The 18,798-nt window shown below is 44.2% G+C and overlaps 1 protein-coding gene across 1 annotated transcript in view; it reads left to right on the top strand.

Annotated features, from left to right (window-relative positions):
- The window catches only part of sim2 (SIM bHLH transcription factor 2), a 112,008-nt gene that overhangs the window by 22,766 nt on the left and 70,444 nt on the right, over positions 1–18,798 (top strand). The window contains exons 2-3 of the mRNA XM_078232020.1: positions 4,944–5,026; positions 5,629–5,718. Coding sequence (XP_078088146.1) covers positions 4,944–5,026; positions 5,629–5,718 — 173 coding nt within the window. The remainder of the gene's footprint in view (positions 1–4,943; positions 5,027–5,628; positions 5,719–18,798) is intronic.

The raw sequence follows: 18,798 nt of genomic DNA, 5'->3' as shown, positions 1-18,798 counted from the left end.
ATAGTTTTGGAAGGATTATTTTGTGAAAAAAAATCTCGCTGTGTTTATATTGTCAAAAAAATTCTGTACCACACAAAATCCACTTTAGATTCAGCTCAGGGGCGGAGGGAGAGAATGGAGTCTGACACTGTGTTATCTTATATAATAAAGTAATTACTATATGATGGGGAATCCTATCAATCCTGTAAACTGAGTCAGAGAGACAAACATAATTATGCTCCAAAGCACACACACAAACATCCATAGGACACACCAAAGATAGTCCAAATATGTGCAGTTTAGATGGATTGGTTATGCTAAATTCTCTCTAAAATACGTAGGTTAGGGAGATTCGCGGGATAGGGCCTGGGTAAGATACTCTGTCGGAGAGTCGGAATGGGCCGAAGGGCCTCTTCAGCACTGTTGGGGTTCTATGACACCAATTTGCTTCAATTCTCTGTCTAAAGACAGGTTCATGCCACATTGCCACAACCTCCACTGGGGTTAGTTAGGACCGGGAGGCGGGTTCTGAATCTACCCCAGCTGGAACGGGGATCGAACCTAGTGCTGTTGGCACCAGTCTGATTCACAGCAACCATCCAGCCATCTGAGCCAACCAGCTCCCCAATGATTTGATTTGATTTATTATTATCACAGGTATTGGTATACAATGAAAAGTGTTGTTTCTCGCGCGTTATACAGACAATGCTCATAGAGAAGGAAACGAGAGAGTGCAGAATGTCATAGAAAGAGAGTAAAAGATAGAATTAGAAGGTATGCTGGGCACAGCCTGCAAGAAGTCGCCACGCTCGGCGCCATCTTCCTATTTTGTCCAAGCTGCGGCAACTTACACTTTTTGCATGCATATTGTACAGCCTGGAGCCATCATGGATAGTGACAGTAGAGGCTAGGACACACCAACAAATGCACACAACTAGCTGTAAGGAAAAATAAATACTGGAAATCAGAAAATGCTGGAAAGTATCAGCAGATCCAAGAAAGGAATAGATTTAATGTTTTAGAATGGCGATAGCTCAACAGTACATTAATAATGATGAATAATCATTGACCTAAACTTCACAACTAACTATAACAGTGGTTCTATTTACTTAGCGTGAAGTGGTCTGCCCGTATCCCTGCCAACCAGTAACATGATCAAACAGTCATTTCAGTAATGAACCAAGATAGGAAGGGGTTCATTTTCTCTCTGTTATTCTGACGTCTCATTCCCTGATTCAGAATTATGTAAGAAGTCTCACAACACCGGGTTAAAGTCCAACAGGTTTATTTGGTAGCAAAAGTCACTAGCTTTCGGAGCGCTGCCCCTTCGTCAGGTAAGTGGGAGTTCTGTTCACAAACAGGGCATATAAAGACACAAATTCAATTTACAAAATAATGGTTGGAATGCGAGTCTTTACAGGTAATCAAGTCTTAAAGGTACAGACAATGTGAGTGTGAGACAATGTCCACTCACATTGTCTGTACCTTTAAGACTTGATTACCTGTAAAGACTCGCATTCCAACCATTATTTTGTAAATTGAGTTTGTGTCTTTATATGCCCTGTTTGTGAACAGAACTCCCACTTACCTGATGAAGGGGCAGCGCTCCGAAAGCTAGTGGCTTGTGCTACCAAATAAACCTGTTGGACTTTAACCTGGTGTTGTGAGACTTCTTACTGTGTTTACCCCAGTCCAACGCCGGCATCTCCACATCAGAATTACGTTGCAGCACTGGAGTCTCTGGGCTTCAACTTGCTCCAGGGGCTATTCCATGGGCCAACATGATATCTAATGAGAGGCACAAAGCATGTGTAAAGTATACTTATATGTAAGCATACTTATGTATAACTGTGTGTAAATGTATTCAGTGCACTGTGCACACTATTGACTATATGTGTAAAATGCAGGTGCACAAACAGACACAGGAGCTCATTAAATAGCACATCTGTAATTGCACATAACTCCCCCCCCCCCCCCCCCCACACACACACACACATATGTAGCCGTGTAAATGTGCAATATAAATACAACACCTTCTTGTACAGTACACGTGGCCATATAGTGGCACAGCAGTCAGCACTGCTGCTTCACTGCACCAGGGACCCAGGTTCCATTCCTGGCTTGGGTCACTGTCTGTGTGGAGTTTGCACATTCTCCCTGTGTCTGCGTGGGTTTTCTCCGGGTGACCTGGTTTTCCCCCCATCGTCCAAAAGGCGTGTTGGCTAGGTGCATTGGCCATGCTAAATTCTCCCTCAGTGTACCTGAACAGGCGCCCGAGTGTGGCAGCTAGGGGATTTTCACAATAACATAATTGCAGTGTTAACATCAGCCTACTTGTGACACTAATAAATAAACTTAAACTATGTAAACATACATCGTATGAGCAGACGTGCAGCATACACCCGTCCACACGATGAACACTAATCTATGTACAAACCGACAACTATCTTACAAACACTCCCCATATCGGATACCTTCCATACAAATACGTGGAAAGTTCAAACTGTGGACTTCACTGGCCTCCAGTTATGTGACCTGCGGCCGCAAAGTGCAATTTGCAGGTGGCGGTTTTGTTGTGAATAATGAGTGCGGTCTCTGGTTGAGAGCCTCTCCGCATTTTATGTTTTGATTAGAGCGGTGTCACCGTCCAGTTCAAAATATTAAATAAAATGCCGACTTATATTTATTAAATGATGCTCCAATAAAAGGTGGGGGGGGGGGGGGGGGAGGAGGCGATGCCCACTGCTGTGTTTGATAAGGGGGCGAACTAGAAGTTAAACTTGGCTTTTTTTTGCATTGCTCTGAAGCAGCCGATATAGGGACAACCTGACCCACCCAGGTTACACTATAAAGTGTAAAGTGATGGTCTTCTTTTCTCCGGCACCTCACGGCCCAATATTGAGCTGGAGGTCAGGGTAATGTTTGCAACGAGTTTGATCGGATTGTGGAACTGGAGCAGATGAGGGGGTGTGAGGAAATGAAACAAGTGCTATTCTGCTGCGATGACACAAAACTGCTGCATTTTATGTCAAAACTGCAGGTGTGACTAAAAACAATGCATGTTCCATATTTAAAACATGCATCCCATGAGCAATCCATGTACAACACAAATAATTTGCAACAATCACATAAATATCATTACCACACCGTATACTCACAGTTCCACATACATAATGCACATCTACAGGTTCTAGAGTGCAACTCCACTCTATTAACATTGCCTCTATCCATACCTGCATAAACACACTGAAAACAGCCTAGGAATACAGAAAATAGGCGCAGGAATAAGCCAATGTGCTCCCTGCTCAATAAGATCATGGCTGATCTGATTGTAATCTCAACTCCACTGTCCTGGCTGCCCCCCACCCACCACCCAGAATCCCACCCCATAACCCTTGATCCCCTCGTCTATCAGGACACCCAGATCCCGCTACACCACCGCATTAGCAATCGCTCTCCATTTTAATTATTGCTTTTCATTTCCTCCTGTCAGCGGACAAGATCACATTTTCGCACATTATAATCCACCTGCCATTTTTTGCACGTTCACTTGAAATATGTGTAAATTAATTAATTAATTGATAAACAAAATACATCTATTAAATAAAAATACTATATGCATACGTATCAACACATAACTCCCTACACCAAGGCGCACATATACTTTATTCACAGACACAATAAGGGAGACTTACATTTATGTAGCGCCTTTCACCACCTCAGGATGTCACAAAGCATTGTATAGCCAGTGGATTTTATAGACATTGTGGTAATGTAGGAAACCGACCAGCTAAATTGTGCACAGCAAGCTCCCACAAACAATACTGTGAGGATGGCCACGGATGTTGATTGAGGGATTAAACTTGGCCAAGGGCACTGGGGACAGCTGCCCCACTCTCTTCTGAATAAGGGCCATGGGGTCTTTTACATCCACTTTAGAGGGACCTACAGCTTTTTTTAACATGCTATCCTAAAGACTGAACCTCTGGCAATGCAACAACCCCTTGGTATTGCATTGGAATATCAGCCTAGATTTATTCTGGGGCTCAAGGAAAATAGGATCCCTACAGTACAGATAGAGGCCAATCAGCCCATCAAATCTGTACCAACCACATCCCACCCAGACCCCCACACATTTACCCTGCTAATCCCCCTGGCACTAGGGCCAATTTAGCATGGCCAATCAACCTAAGCCGCACATCTTCGGACTGTGGGAGGAAACCGGAGCACCTGGAGGAAACACACACAGAGAGAACGTGCAAACTCCACACAGACAGTGACCCAAGGCCGGGATTGAACCCATGTCCTTAGCGCTGTGAGGCAGCAGTGCTAACCACTGTGTTATCTTGCCGCCGGTCAAGGAACATGGGGAGGAGGGGAATCAGGATATTGAGTTTGATGATCAGCCATGATCAAAATGAATGGTGGAGCAGGGTCGAAGGGCCGAAAGACCTACTCCTATTTCTATGTTTTTATAAAGGTCAGGAGTAAGACTTGAGATCTCAAGCTTCTAATAGGAGAGTGCTGACTACTGAGGCTTGGCTACAATTAGACATTAAACACCCACTGGAACACACATTAACTCACAAAGCAGCCACACCAGCAGACATATAATTCAACCTTAGCTCACGTCAACATCGTGGGTTGTCTGAAGCGAAGTGACAACTGTTTAGAAAATAAAGTGAAAATCTGTTCTTAAAATGCGGAAGACGGAATTTTTCTTTTTTCTGTGTGTCAGCAAACAATATAAACTTATAAAGAAGCCATTTGAAAGAAACATACTCTGCAATGATTGTTTTGTTCTGAAGGAGATGGATTTCTGGTTAGCAATTGTATCAAAAATCAGTTATCATCTTCTAGAAACATCAAATTCCGGCCAGGTCAATGTGCCAGTTGGTTCTCAACAGTTAACAACCGGCTTGGTTTGAAAGCTGCTAATGCATTTGCTGTTGTTTCTCACTCAGGTTTGGGAGACGCCTGGGGACAGTCTAGTCGCGTAAGTCCCTTGGACAATATGGCCAGAGAATTAGGATCCCATTTACTTCAGGTAATGGAAATTCTAAACGAAGCGGACGCATGCCGGTTATATCGACAGACATGTAGAGGGACCACAGTGGAATTAAAAGTGGGGCAAAGAAAAGGGACACAGGATCACTGTACCCAACCCGTATCGGCGTAAAACTCAATACCAAACGCCCACTTCTTAAAATTGTAAATACGTTATCCCTGCAATGACAACGCTTTGTATTCTGACAGCATCGCTAAATCTTGCTCCAAAACAGAGAAGGCTAGAAAATCTCAGCAGGTCTGACAGCATCTGTGGAGAGAGAATAGAGCCAGCCTTTCGAGTCAGGATGACCCTTGGCCAGAGCTAAAGACAGATAAAATAGGACGAGATTTAGACTGTAGGAATGGGTGGAGAGGGGGGGGGGGGGGGGGTTGCGTGGATGCTGTATAATTGACCTAGATGCCATAGACAAAAGATGTCATAAGATTTTGACAAAAGATTTTGCTTTGATCTTACTGAAACTGGTTAAACTGAAGGCGCAGAGACTTGTGTCAGGAGGTGGGAAAGTGTGTGATTAAAGTATTGATCATTGCTGTAAAATGTACAGACTTACTGATGGTTTCCTCTTCTGTGTTTTTCAGACTCTGGATGGCTTTGTTTTTGTAGTCGCGTCTGATGGTAAAATCATGTACATCTCGGAAACCGCATCAGTCCATTTGGGACTATCCCAGGTAAGAAGTCACATCCTCGGGACGCTTTTCAAACACGGCACACACATCTGACAAGGGCTCGATGGGCAGAATGGCCTACTTCCGTGCCATAAATGACCCTGTGTCTTCCCAGTTGCTTCTATTTGATGGGCAGGCCCCTCGGCAAAAAAAGTAGAAAGAAATGCAATGCACGTGTAAAAGAACGAATGCTGAAAAGGTTTGAATCCAAATATAGACCATTCGCCTTAGAGCAGTCCAGAACACATGTGGCAATCGGTATCTGTGGGGGCAAATAGGAAACTGGGTGACTGCAACAGACACAAAGGAACAGGGTTATTGTGGAGCAGATGGCTCAATAACCATGGGATGATTACAAGTCAGGTTGTGGAGCAGCAGTCGCCCTTTAACTGATTTACTTTTTAAGAAACAGGAAATTGCAAAAGCGTGTCAAATTCTGGAATCCCCTCACTAAACTTGGCCAACTCTCTCCCCATAAAGACAGGTGGCACAGTGGTTAGCATGGCTGCCTCACGGCTCTAGGGACCCGGGGGTTCGATTCCCAGCTTGGGTCACTGTCTATGCGGAGTTTGCACATTCTCCTCCTGTCTGTGTGGGTTTCCTCCGGGTGCTCCGGTTCCCTCCCACAGTCCAAAGATGTGCGGGTTAGGTGGACTGGCCAGGCTAAACTGCCCCTTAGTGTCCCGGGGTGCATAGGTTAGAGGGGTTACTGGGGTAAATATATGGGATGACGGGGATAGGGCCTAGGTGGGATTGTTAGTGGTGCAGGTTCGATGGGCCAAATGGCCTCCTTCTGCACTGTCGGGTTTCTATGACTCTGTGACTGGGCCTGATGGCATCTATCCTAGACTGCTCAGGGAGACAAGAGATGTAATTGCTGGACCTCTGACGGAAATCTTTGTCTCATCGCTGGACACAGGTGAGGTCCCTGAGGATTGGAGGATAGCGAATGTGGTACCGTTATTTAAGAAGGGTAGCAGGGATAACCCGGGTAATTATAGGCCAGGGAGCTTGACGTCCATGGTAGGGAAGTTGTTGGAGATGATTCTTAGAGACAGGATGTATGCGCATTTAGAACGGAACAATCTCGTTAGTGATAGACAGCATGGTTTTGTAAGAGGGAGGTCGTGCCTTACAAATTTGGTGGAGTTTTTTGAGGAAGTGACAAAAACGGTTGACGAAGGAAGGGCCGTGGATGTCGTCTATATGGATTTCAGTAAGGCATTTGACAAAGTCCCTCATGGCAGGTTGGTTAAGAAGGTTAAGGCTCATGGGATACAAGGAGAGGTGGCTAAATGGGTAGAAAACTGGCTTGGCCACAGGATGTGGAGATGCCGGCGTTGGACTGGGGTAAACACAGTAAGAAGTTTAACAACACCAGGTTAAAGTCCAACAGGTTTATTTGGTAGCAAAAGCCACACAAGCTTTCGGAGGGAGCTCTGAAAGCTTGTGTGGCTTTTGCTACCAAATAAACCTGTTGGACTTTAACCTGGTGTTGTTAAACGTCTTACTGTGTTGGCCACAGGAGACAGAGGGTAACTGTCAAAGGGTCTTTTTCCGGCTGGAGGTCTGTGACCAGTGGTGTTTCGCAGGGCTCTGTACTGGGGCCCCTGCTATTTGTGATATATATAAATGATTTGGAAGAAGGTCTAACTGGTGTTATCAGCAAGCTTGCGGATGACACGAAGATGGCTGGGCTTGCTGATAGTGATGAACATTGTCGGACAATACAGCAGGATATAGATAGGCTGGAAAATTGGGCGGAGAAATGGCAGATGGAATTTAATCCAGATAAATACGAAGTGATGCATTTTGGAAGAACTAATGTAGGGGGGAGTTATACAATAAATGGCAGAGCCATCAAGAGTATAGAAACACAGAGGGACCTAGGTGTGCAAGTCCACAAATCCTTGAAGGTGGCAGCACAGGTGGAGAAGGTGGTGAAGAAGGCATATGGTATGCTTGCCTTTATAGGACGGGGTATAGAGTATAAAAGCTGGAGTCTGATGTTGCAGCTGTATAGAACGCTGGTTAGGCCACATTTGGAGTACTGCGTCCAGTTCTGGTCGCCGCACTACCAGAAGGACGTGGAGGCTTTAGAGAGAGTGCAGAGAAAGTTTACCAGGATGTTGCCTGGTATGGAGGGTCTTAGCTATGAGAAGAGATTGGGTAAACTGGGCTTGTTCTCCCTGGAAAGACGGAGAATGAGGGGAGACCTAATAGAGGTGTACAAAATTATGAAGGGTATAGATAGGGTGAACAGTGGGAAGCTTTTTCCCAGGTCGGAGGTGACGACCACGAGGGGTCACGGGCTCAAAGTGAGAGGGACAAGGTATAACTCAGATATCAGAGGGACGTTTTTTACACAGAGAGTGGTGGGGGCCTGGAATGCGCTGCCAAGTAGGGTGGTGGAGGCAGACACGCTGGCATCGTTTAAGACTTACTTGTTCTTTGTGACCTTCTTCAGAGGTACCGGTCTGGTCCCCTGTCCCAATATCATCTGATGTGAATAGTTCCCATTTTCCCAGTGAAGCCCCTTTGGCCAGTTCACTAGGTTCATGGGGAGGTGATGGCCAAGTGGTATTATCGCTAGACTATTAATTCAGAAACTCAGCTAATGTTCTGGGGACCCTGTTCGAATTCCGCCACGACAGATGGTGGAATTTGAATTCAATAAAAACATCTGATGACCATGAAACCATTGTCAATTGTCGGAAAAACGCATCTGGTTCACTAATGTCCTTTAGGGAAAGAAATCTGCCATCCTTACCTGGTCTGGCCTACATGCGATTCCAGAGCCGCAGCAATGTGGTTGACTCTCAGCTGCCCTCTGAACAAGGATATCTAGGGATGGGCAATAAATGCTTGCCAACCAGCCACGCCCATGTCCCACGAATGGATAACAAAAAAGGTTGAAGGCACTATGTAAATACACCTTGTCTTTCTTGTTAAAGGGAGGAAAGTGTGTGTGAAAGAGGGAGATAATTAGAATCACCACACTTTTGAAAGTAGCTACATCTAGAAGAGAAATGAAAGTTTGTCCTTTAAGCAAGTTCCCGCCTCAGACGTCAATCCCTCCTTCAAGTGTTCACTGCACCTGAGTTTTATTCATTTCACGATCTGCCTGTTGGGGAACAGGAAGGGAAACTGATATTGAACAGTGAAAGAATATGCTTGCAACACATTAACTGAGATTCTCCGACGGCTGTTTGTACACAACACGAACCAATTCAGTTGTAAAGCTTGCATTTTGAAATAAATGCCGAGGAGGGCGATGACTTGCAAACACACATCTTTCAGGTTTTTTTCTGAGAAAGTTAACAGTTGAAGACTCTGCGAGCCTTTGGGTTCCCCAAATTTTTGCGTCTCATTTGAAGCAACACTGGTGCAGATTTAACTCAAGTATGTGCAGCTTTTCACCAGATGTCCTGCTCACTCACCCACTAATCTCCACTGGCTTTTTCCAGACTAAAAACCGTGCGGTGATATTTTACAATGCGGGATTAATCGAATGAGCGTACACTGTAGTTTGTGAAGTATTTTTGGGGGAGTTTTTTTCTCTCTCTCTCATCGGTTCTCATCGCTTTTTTCTCCTCCTCATTTTAAAAAAAAATGGTTCCTAATCTGATCAGTTGACCCACTGAACAAAACAATTTGTACACGAGGTGCTAAGCCGCGACCTGTCCAATCTTTATTTTGACCCCTCAGATTTTGAAATGAAGGATCAAAGTGTTCCTCTACTTTTCACATGTTAATGTGATCTGCGGCTTTCAGTTTCAAGCCCAACCCTTTCTCAGCCCCTCTGTCTGGGAGAAATCTTTACCGTCTCCAGCCAGATTTCCCTCATTCAAATAACCTGGCCCTCTGGTAAAATGCAATCTGTCTCTTTATCCTGTACATTTTGATGTAAATTTAAATGATGGCACAGGACATTGCTTCCAACATTCTTGTTTTCCATTAAAGCCAATTAGTAGTTATTAGTATAATAACTAATATCATCATTTTAATCAATGGTCATTCGACCAAAAAACGTGCGTGCAGCCTTGGTGAGACCCCATCCGGAGAATCACCATGTGGAGATGGACTGGGGTGGGCACATTAAGAAGTCTCACAACACCAGGTTAAAGTCGAACAGATTTATTTGGAATCGCCAGCTTTCGGAGCGCTGCTCCTTCATCAGGTGAGTCACTCACCTGTTGAAGGAGCAGCGCTCTGAAAGCTTGTGATTCCAAATAAACCTGTTGGACTTTAACATGATGTTATGACACTTCATACAAGAATCACATTCAGTTTTGGGTAGCTCACCTCAGAAGGATATACTGAACTTGGAGGAGGTTTAGGGCAGATTGGCCACAATGCTTTTTTAAAATTCATCTATGGGATGTGGGTGTGACTAGACCAGCATTTGTTGTCTATTCTGAACTGCCCATGAGAAGGTATTGGTCAGCTACCTTCCAGAGCCTGCTGCAGTCCCTGAAGCGTAGGCACAGCAATAGTGCTGTTAAAGAGGGAGTTCCAGGATTTAGACCCAGTAACAATGAAGGAACAGCGATATATTTCCAAGTCAGGATGGCAGGGAACTCAAGGTGGTGGTGTTCTCATGTATCTACCCCTTTGCCTTTCATGATTTGATTTGATTTGATTTATTATTGTCACATGTATTAATATAAAGTGGAAAGTATTGTTTCTTGTGCACAATACAGACAAAGCATACCGTCATAGAGAAGGAAAAGAGAGGGTGCAGAATGTAATGTTACAGTCATAGCTAGGGTGTAGAGAAAGATCAACTTAATATGAGGTAGGTCCATTCAAAAGTCTGATGGCAGCAGAGAAGAAACTGTTCTTGAGTCGGTTGGTATGTGACTTCAGGCTTTTGTATTATTTTCTTGACAGAAGAAGTTGGAAGAGAGTATGTCTGGGTGGGTGGGGTCCTTAATTATGCTGGCTGCTTTTCCAAGGCAGCGGGAAGTGTAGAGAGAGTCAATGGATAGGAGGCTTGTTTGCGTGATGGACAGGGCTTCATTCATGACACTTTGTAGTTTCTTGTGGTCTTGGACAGAGCAGGAGCCATACTAAGCTGTGATACAACCAGAAAGGATGCTTTCTATGATGCATCTGTAAAAGTTGGTGAGAGCCAAAGTGGACATGGCAAATTTCCTTAGCCTCCTGAGAAAGTAGAGACGTTGGTGGACTTTCTTAACAATAGCGTTGGCATGGAGGGATCAGGACAGTTTGTTGGTGATCTGGACACCTAGAAAACTGAAGTTCTAGACCATTTCGACTTCATCCTCGTTGATGTAGACAGAAGCATGTCCTCCTTTGCCCTTCTAGATGATAGCGGTTGCGGGTCTAAGGAGCCTTAATGAGTTCCTGCAGTGTGTTTTGTAGATGGTGCACACTGCTGCCACTATTGGTAGGTGGTGGAGGGAGTGAATGTTTATGGAATGGGTGCCAATCAAATGGGCAGCTTACAGGGTGAATTATGAGGACCATGTGGTATGGGCTTGCCTTGTAGTTCCTTGAATAGAGAAGATCAAGGATGACCTGACCTTGGTCTTGACGGCCACATGAGTGCAATCTATTGCATCCTGGATGCAGGGGAACCCAGCCAACACCACAAAACCTCATGCTTTCTCTGCCTGCATGCCCTGGTCTGTCCTATTATTGATGAACATCAAGGCATGTCTAAAGATGGCATCAGCCATTTGCTTGACATAATTGTGTGCGGCTGATTGAGAGAGGCCGTTCAGATCTCTCAATCTCTCATTGAGCCCTGAAAAGAACAAAAGGCATACAAGTTGAGGGTTACTGTGACCTTCAAACCATCATCATGGGGTGCCTGCTCACACAGTTGGAGGTGATTTCAGGACCTATCAAAGCATATTGCTGACTGGCCGGAACTCTACCACCTCACTGTCCACAGAATCGGTGCAGGCGAGGGTCCGACAACAGAAATCTCCATTCATCTCGGGCAGGAATTTCCAGTCTCGCCCAAGCAGGGCCGTAAAACCCCACCCACTGTGTCGCTACAGAGACAGAGCCTCCTGCATCACTGAACATTAGATATTTGGAGGTAGTTGCAGCACACCTACACAGTCTAGCCACTAGGTAGTGATGTATTTAGCATTCCCTCCTGCCTTGGCCTCCCTGCACCAAGTGATCCCATGCCTCTCCTCTTAGAGATATCTGCCAGGATGCTGCCTACACTCAGCTGGCCTCCTGTCCCTCTTGCCCCTCTCTTCCTCTTCGGAGCAGGCCCCAAGCAAAATACACTATCCCCATCGGATCAGATGCAGAAGACCAATGCTGTGGAAATGAGAAATCGCTGTGCTGGAATCCTTAGGGATACCTTCCAAGGAAGATGAGGTTCTGAAATGCTAAAAGGTAGACTTGAAAGGCTTAAGATTGCTAAGAAACTCAGCAACAACTCCATGTTCACATAGTGACAAAGTCACAATGACAGAGAAAGTGCTGCTGCTCGGGTGGTGGTGGGGGGCTTTGCATAAGGAAATGCAAAAAGTCTGATTCGCCCCCACACATTTTGATCAGACAAAGAGGTGAAAATCGCAAGGGCAGCATTAAATCGCTTTCTATTGGATTATTATTGGCTTTAATTGATCCTTTAATTGTTGCGAGCGCACACCTGATTTGCGTTTCTGCACGCCAACCTCAAAATCACATGCGTGCGCGAAGGCATCGTGAAGTGCTCTTGACATCATTGGATGATATTTTATGTTTGGCTGGATCAATCTCGTGCCCAACCCCCGTAGGGCAGCGCAATGGCACAGTGGTTAGCCCTGCTGCCTCACAGCGCCAGGGACCTGGATTCAGTTCCTGACTTGGGCCACTGTTTGTGCAGAGTCTGCACGTTTTCCTCGTGTCTGTGCGGGTTTCCTCCGGGTGCTCTGGTTTCCGCCCACAGTCTGGAAGCTGTGCTGGTTAGATGCATTGGCCATGCTAAATTCTCCCTCATTGTACCCGAACAGGCACCGGAATGTGGCAACTAGGGGATTTTCACAGTAACTTAATTGCAGTGTTTATGTGAGCCTACTTGTGACACTAATAACTAAATTTTAAAACTTTGTATAAAATTCCATCCTACGACTTTAAATTTATGGCAAAATGAATGGTGTCATGTGACCTGTTCTGCAATCTGCATTCAAGTACGCCTGGGTGGTTTGAATATTAGAGATCAAAGGAAGGTTTAGATTGTTTTGCTGTGAAGGCGATGTAAGACATTTATGCTTGGCGACAATAGCAGTAGATATCAGAAGGACATATTTTACACAGAGGGTGGTGGGGGCCTGGAATGCGCTGCCAGGCAAGGTGGTGGAGGCGGACACACTGGGAACGTTTAAGACTTATCTAGACAGCCATATGAACGGAGTGGGAATGGAGGGATACAAAAGAATTGTCTAGTTTGGACCAGGGAGCGGCACGGGCTTGGAGGGCCGAAGGGCCTGTTCCTGTGCTGTATTGTTCTTTGTTCTTTGTTCTTCTTTGTCTGTTAACAGAGTTGCAAAGTCCCAGAAAACTATCAGGTTGTCAACAGTCATGCTGTAAATTGTTGAGGTACCTCTAGGATTGAAGAAACTTTAAGTCAAGAATGACTAATCAGCATTTCTCCATGGATCCAATTCTAATGTAGTTTACATTGCCATAGGGAAGAGTGTAGAGGAAGCCATTTATGAAATCAGGTTACAGCCTTCCCTAGAAATCAATGAATATCACAGACAGTAGTTTTGTGTTGTCTGCAAAATTGCTTGGCTTTGTGAACCACCAGATTTTCATAATAAGAAATTTAGGAGGTTAGTTTGACCCCATTGTACAGAGCTTGAAATAAAAGTAGAACAGGTGAAAATAAAGCATCAAAGTGTGGTGATCTGGAGACAGCAAGTGTATATTTTAAAACAGATATATTGTAGGAAAGGAAGACTGAGGTAGGTAATGGAGGCCAAAGTTATGAGTACTAGGAATGAATGAATCAGGCCAGAAATCATGAGATGGGTGTTGACTCAAATACGGTGAGTATACAACAATAAAAAAGAACGTATAGAATATTTGGAGCCAGGGGAAATGATTGGAAGTGTCAAGGTCATTTCTAAAATACATAAAACCAATTGCATAAAGGGCAGTGCTAAATGCTGTGGCTGAGTTTTGAACATGACAGAGTAGAATGGAATGTTTCCTATCGTCTATTTCCCATGCAATGCATGGTGTGGTGGCTGGTGGAATGAGCTCACTGCTGTGTCCGTTACTCCCAATCGGCCTTGTTGGAGGAAGAAGGCAGGAGTGGCTAGAGTTGTGCATGAGATTCATTAATTATCTGAAAAGAAAACTAATATATAATTCAGATCACTATAATGGCAGTGTTGCTATTGGCGTGTTTGCTGGGCATGTGCCTTTCCCATGACAGCACGATTGGTGTCATGTCCAACTGGCATTCACAAATAGTTCACAAATAGTATCCATCAATATATAGAGTCAGCCCCAAGCCTAAGGTGGCATGTTTTTATTCAACTGCCAGAGAAAACTCAAATTCAGCAGAATGGGATGCACAGCGCACACCCCCGTACAAATAGTGTATGCCATGTAATAAATGGCGCACTCCAATCACATAATTGCTTTCTAAAACTTAATGTCAGGGAATGCAACTCATAAGGCTAATTTTTGGGGAAAAAAATAACCTCTGAAAAATGCTGCCACCTCAGCATTTTTAATACTTTACACATTTTATCCATCCGGAAGAGGATTTTGAGTTACAACTTAGGTTTCTGGAATAAATTTGAATTTTGGAAGTCACAAATAGGTTGTGATTGTAATTATTCTTATGAGAGTTTCAAACACAGTCCAGATTCATCTGTTTTGAATTAAGATCTCCCATTAAAATTGGGCAAGATTCCCTATCGCAATGCATTTGAGCAATGATTATCAAATAATCCCATGGGTGCACCATTCTGCTGTAAGTAATTTGGTGATTTGTAGCAAGCTGTTTGTCAGTCACCAGTTGGACTATTTTAATTTGCCAGAGACCTTAACATATTGTTATTTCAAAGCTTTTGCAATTATGAGGGTTATAAGATTGTTACGTTTTGGGTGGTGTCTTTAAATTTAAGGTAAAAATTATGGTGGCCATGTGACCTGTTCAGAAGTCTGTCTGACAATGCATCTGGGTGGTTTGCTTGTTTGATTGCCAGAAATAAAGAGAGTGGCTAAAAGATTAACGGGAGAAAGAAATTAGAGTGTGAGAGGAAGCCAGCTAGAAATGTAAAACAGATAGTAAGAGTTTTTACAGGTAGTTATAAAAGAAAAGTGTAAGTTGGGTGAGTGTTAGTCCTCCAACGAGTGACAATGGGGAGTTAATAGTCAATAACAAGGAAAGGGTGAATGAAGTGTACAAATATTTTGCTTCCTTCTTCACTATAGAGGATACAAAAACATTCTTGTAATAGCTGTAAATCAGGAGGTGGAAGTGAGAGAGGAACCTGGTGAATTTACAAACATTAGCGAAGCAGGAATGAGTAAATTGACAGAGCTGCAGGTTGACAAGTCCCTGGATCCTGAACGATTTCATCCCAGGGTCTTAAAAGTGGTGGCAAATGAGGTTGTAGATGTGTTTGTGTTAATTTTCCAAAATACACTAGATTCTGGAAAGGTTCCATCAGACTGGAAAGGACCAAATATAACCCCTCCCTTCAAGAAGGAAGGAAGGCAGAAAACAGGGAACTATGGGCCAGTTAGCTTGACATCTGCTGTGGAGAAGATATTAGACTAATCATTAGAGAGGTTATAACTGGGAACTTAGAAAAACAATAGAAATAGGTTGAGTGAGTGGGGAAAAATTCTGTCAGATGGAGTATAATGTAGGAAAATGTGCAGTTGTTCACTTTGGCAGGAAGAATAAAAAAGCAGAGTGTTACTTGGATGGAGAATGGCTGCAGAATTCCAAGATGCAGAGTGATCTAGGTGTTCAAGTGCATAAGTCACAAAAGGTATAGCACATAACCAAGATGGTTAATGGAATGCTTTCCTTCATTACAAGAGGAATTGAACATTAAAGGGTAAAAACAGATGCTGGAATCTGAAAACAAAAGAGAAAACGCTGGAAAATCTCAGCAGATCTGGCAGCATCAGTAAGGAGAGAAAAGAGCTGATGTTTCGAGTCCAGATGACCCTTTGTCGAAACTCATCTCCAAACGCCATAGCCTGGGCCTCGGCTCCTCCATCTGTGACTGGATCCTGAACTTCCTAACCCACAGACCACAATCAGTAAGGATAGGCATCAACACCTCCTCCACGATCTTTCTCAATACTGGTGCCCCACAAGGCTGTGTCCTCAGCCCCCTACTAAACTCCTTATAAACCTATGACTGTGTGGCTAAATTCCCCTCCAACTCGATTTTCAAGTTTGCTGATGACACCAGGTGGGTCGGATCTCAAACAATGACAAGACAAAGTACAGGAATGAGATAGAGAATCTGGCGAACTGGTGCAATGACAATAATCTCGCCCTCAATGTCAGCAAAACAAAGGAGATTGTCATCGATTACAGGAGGTGTAGTGGAGAACATGCCCCTATCTACATCAATGGGGACAAAGTAGCAATGGTCGAGAACTTCACATTTTTAGGTGACCAAATCACCAACAACCTGAACTGGTCCCCCCATGCGACACGATAGTTAAGAAAGCCCACCAACACCTCTACTTTCTCAGAAGACTAAGGAAATTTGGCATGTCAGCTACGACTCTCACCAACTTTTACAGATGCACCATAATAAACATTCTTTCTGGTTGTATCACAGCTTGGTATGGCTCCTGCTCTGCCCAAGACCACAAGAAACTACAAAACGTTGTGAATGTAGCCCAATCCATCACGCAAACCAGCCTCCCATCCATTGACTCTGTCTAAACTTCCCACTGCCTCAGAAAAGTGGCCAGCATAATTAAGGACCCCACGCACCCCGGACATTCTCTCTTCCACCTTCTTCGGTCGGGAAAAAGATACAAAACTCTGAGGTCACGTACCAACCAACTCAAGAACAGCTTCTTCCCTGCTGCTGACAGACTTTTGAATGGACCTACCTCGTATTAAGTTGATCGTTCTCTACACCCTAGCTATGACTGTAATACTACATTCTCTCCTTCTACATTCTACACTGCACTCTCTCCTTTCTTTCTCTATGAACGGTATGCTTTGTCTGCATGGCATGCAAGAAGCAATACTTTTCACTGTATATTAATACATGTGACAATAATGACCGGAATTTTACCGGCACGTCTGCCCCAATTCCGGGGGCGAGCGAGGCTTGGAGAGCAGCATTCTCCATTGGCCTCGAGTGGGATCGTACGAACCTCAGCCGGGCGAGGTAGTAAAATTCCGGTAAATAAATCAAATCAAATCAGAAAGAAACCACTGTACCACCACCTCAGCCAGGGTATGTCTTGTCATTGGGCAGGACGTACCCAGGGATGGTGATGGTGGTATCTGGGACATTGTCTGAAAGCTATGATTCCATAAGTATGACTATGTCAGGGGCGACACGGTAGCACAGTGGTTAGCACTGCTGCTTCACAGCTCCAGGGACCTGGGTTCGATTCCCGGCTTGGGTCACTGTCTGTGTGGAGTTTGCACATTCTCCTCGTGTCTGCGTGGGTTTCCTCCGGGTGCTCCGGTTTCCTCCCACAGTCCAAAGATGTGCAGGTTAGGTTGATTGGCCAGGTTAAAAATTGCCCTTAGTGTCCTGAGATGCGTAGGTTATATGTAGGCATATGGGGGTAGGGCCTGGGTGGGATTGTTGTTTCTTGTGCCTAGGTCAATGCCAGGTGATTGTCTGGTTTCATTCCTTTTTTCATCTTCACAATGATTTGAGGGCAATTAATAGTCAACCAAATGACTGTGAGTCTGGAGTCACATATAGGCCAGACCAGGTATGGATGGCAGGTTTCCTTCCCTGAAGAACATCAGTGAACCAGATAGGTTTTTAATGATAATCAACAATGGTGTCATGATAATGATAATTGAGATTGGCTTTTAAGTCCAGATTCATTAATTGAATTCAAATTTCTACGGCTGCTGTGGCGGGATTTAAGCCTGTGTCCCCAGATTAGGCCAGCCTCTGGATTACTAGCCCGGTTATGCCACCATCTCCACAATGTAAAATATCGCATGGCACAATTGGAAGAAGAGCAGTGGAGTTCTCCCTATGCTCCAAAATATTTACCCCTCAACTATATGGCAAAAACCGATTAGCTTGTCGTTATTCTTTTGTTGCTTGTGGGATCTTGCTGTGTATAAATTGATTGCTGCATTATTTATGTTACAAAATGACTACAATTCACCATTATTGAACTGACTGATAAGCATTCTTGGACATCCTGAGATCATTAGTGTTGCTCTATAAGTGTGAGTTATTTTGTTTCTTACCGAGAGATGTCAGCTGAGACCTGTCTCACCAGCTTTGCTTCACAAGGTAGAGTGTCGCCAAGTTGTGCTACCTTCTGCAAGTTGACCTGCAGACACCTGACCCAGATTTAGGCTCTTCCCATAGAAATAAACGTTATCAATGAAGCTTTCATGTGACCAGATCCCTCCAAAACTAGCAAGGCACATTGACTATATTAGCAGTCTGTAGCACACATAATTATTAAGCAAGACATATGTTTGCAAGGGCCAACGCCACCATCACTTTCCTTCTCAAAAGGACGCCACATCTGAATCAGAAGCAGATCCTTCACCAGGTGATGAGACCTGCTCAAGTGTAAGGTCTTAAAGATGACACCAATGTGGGTATCCGGACTAATCATATAACCCCCAAGATCGACTTGGTCAGAAAATGTTAGCGCTCAAATACTATCGAGGTGCTCCCTGACCGCAGCAACATTTTTATAAAGGTAAGAATCCAGAAGCCTTCATTACACATCAATCCACAGAAGGACATGAACATTCGGAGAGACTATGAAGGGAACGACTGCATGTATGCATTGCTACAATAGTTTGCAATTTACGTTTATGCCATGCATCATGACTCATCATGGGAAATGTGTGTGCAAAAGTGAAGAATATCTTTTCCCTTCGCATTCTTC

This window comes from Mustelus asterias, chromosome 17 (assembly GCF_964213995.1).
Source record: "Mustelus asterias chromosome 17, sMusAst1.hap1.1, whole genome shotgun sequence".
Lineage (NCBI taxonomy): Eukaryota > Metazoa > Chordata > Chondrichthyes > Carcharhiniformes > Triakidae > Mustelus > Mustelus asterias.
The sequence above is the reverse complement of the archived record's forward strand: the minus strand, read 5'-3'. Positions and strand labels throughout refer to the sequence as shown.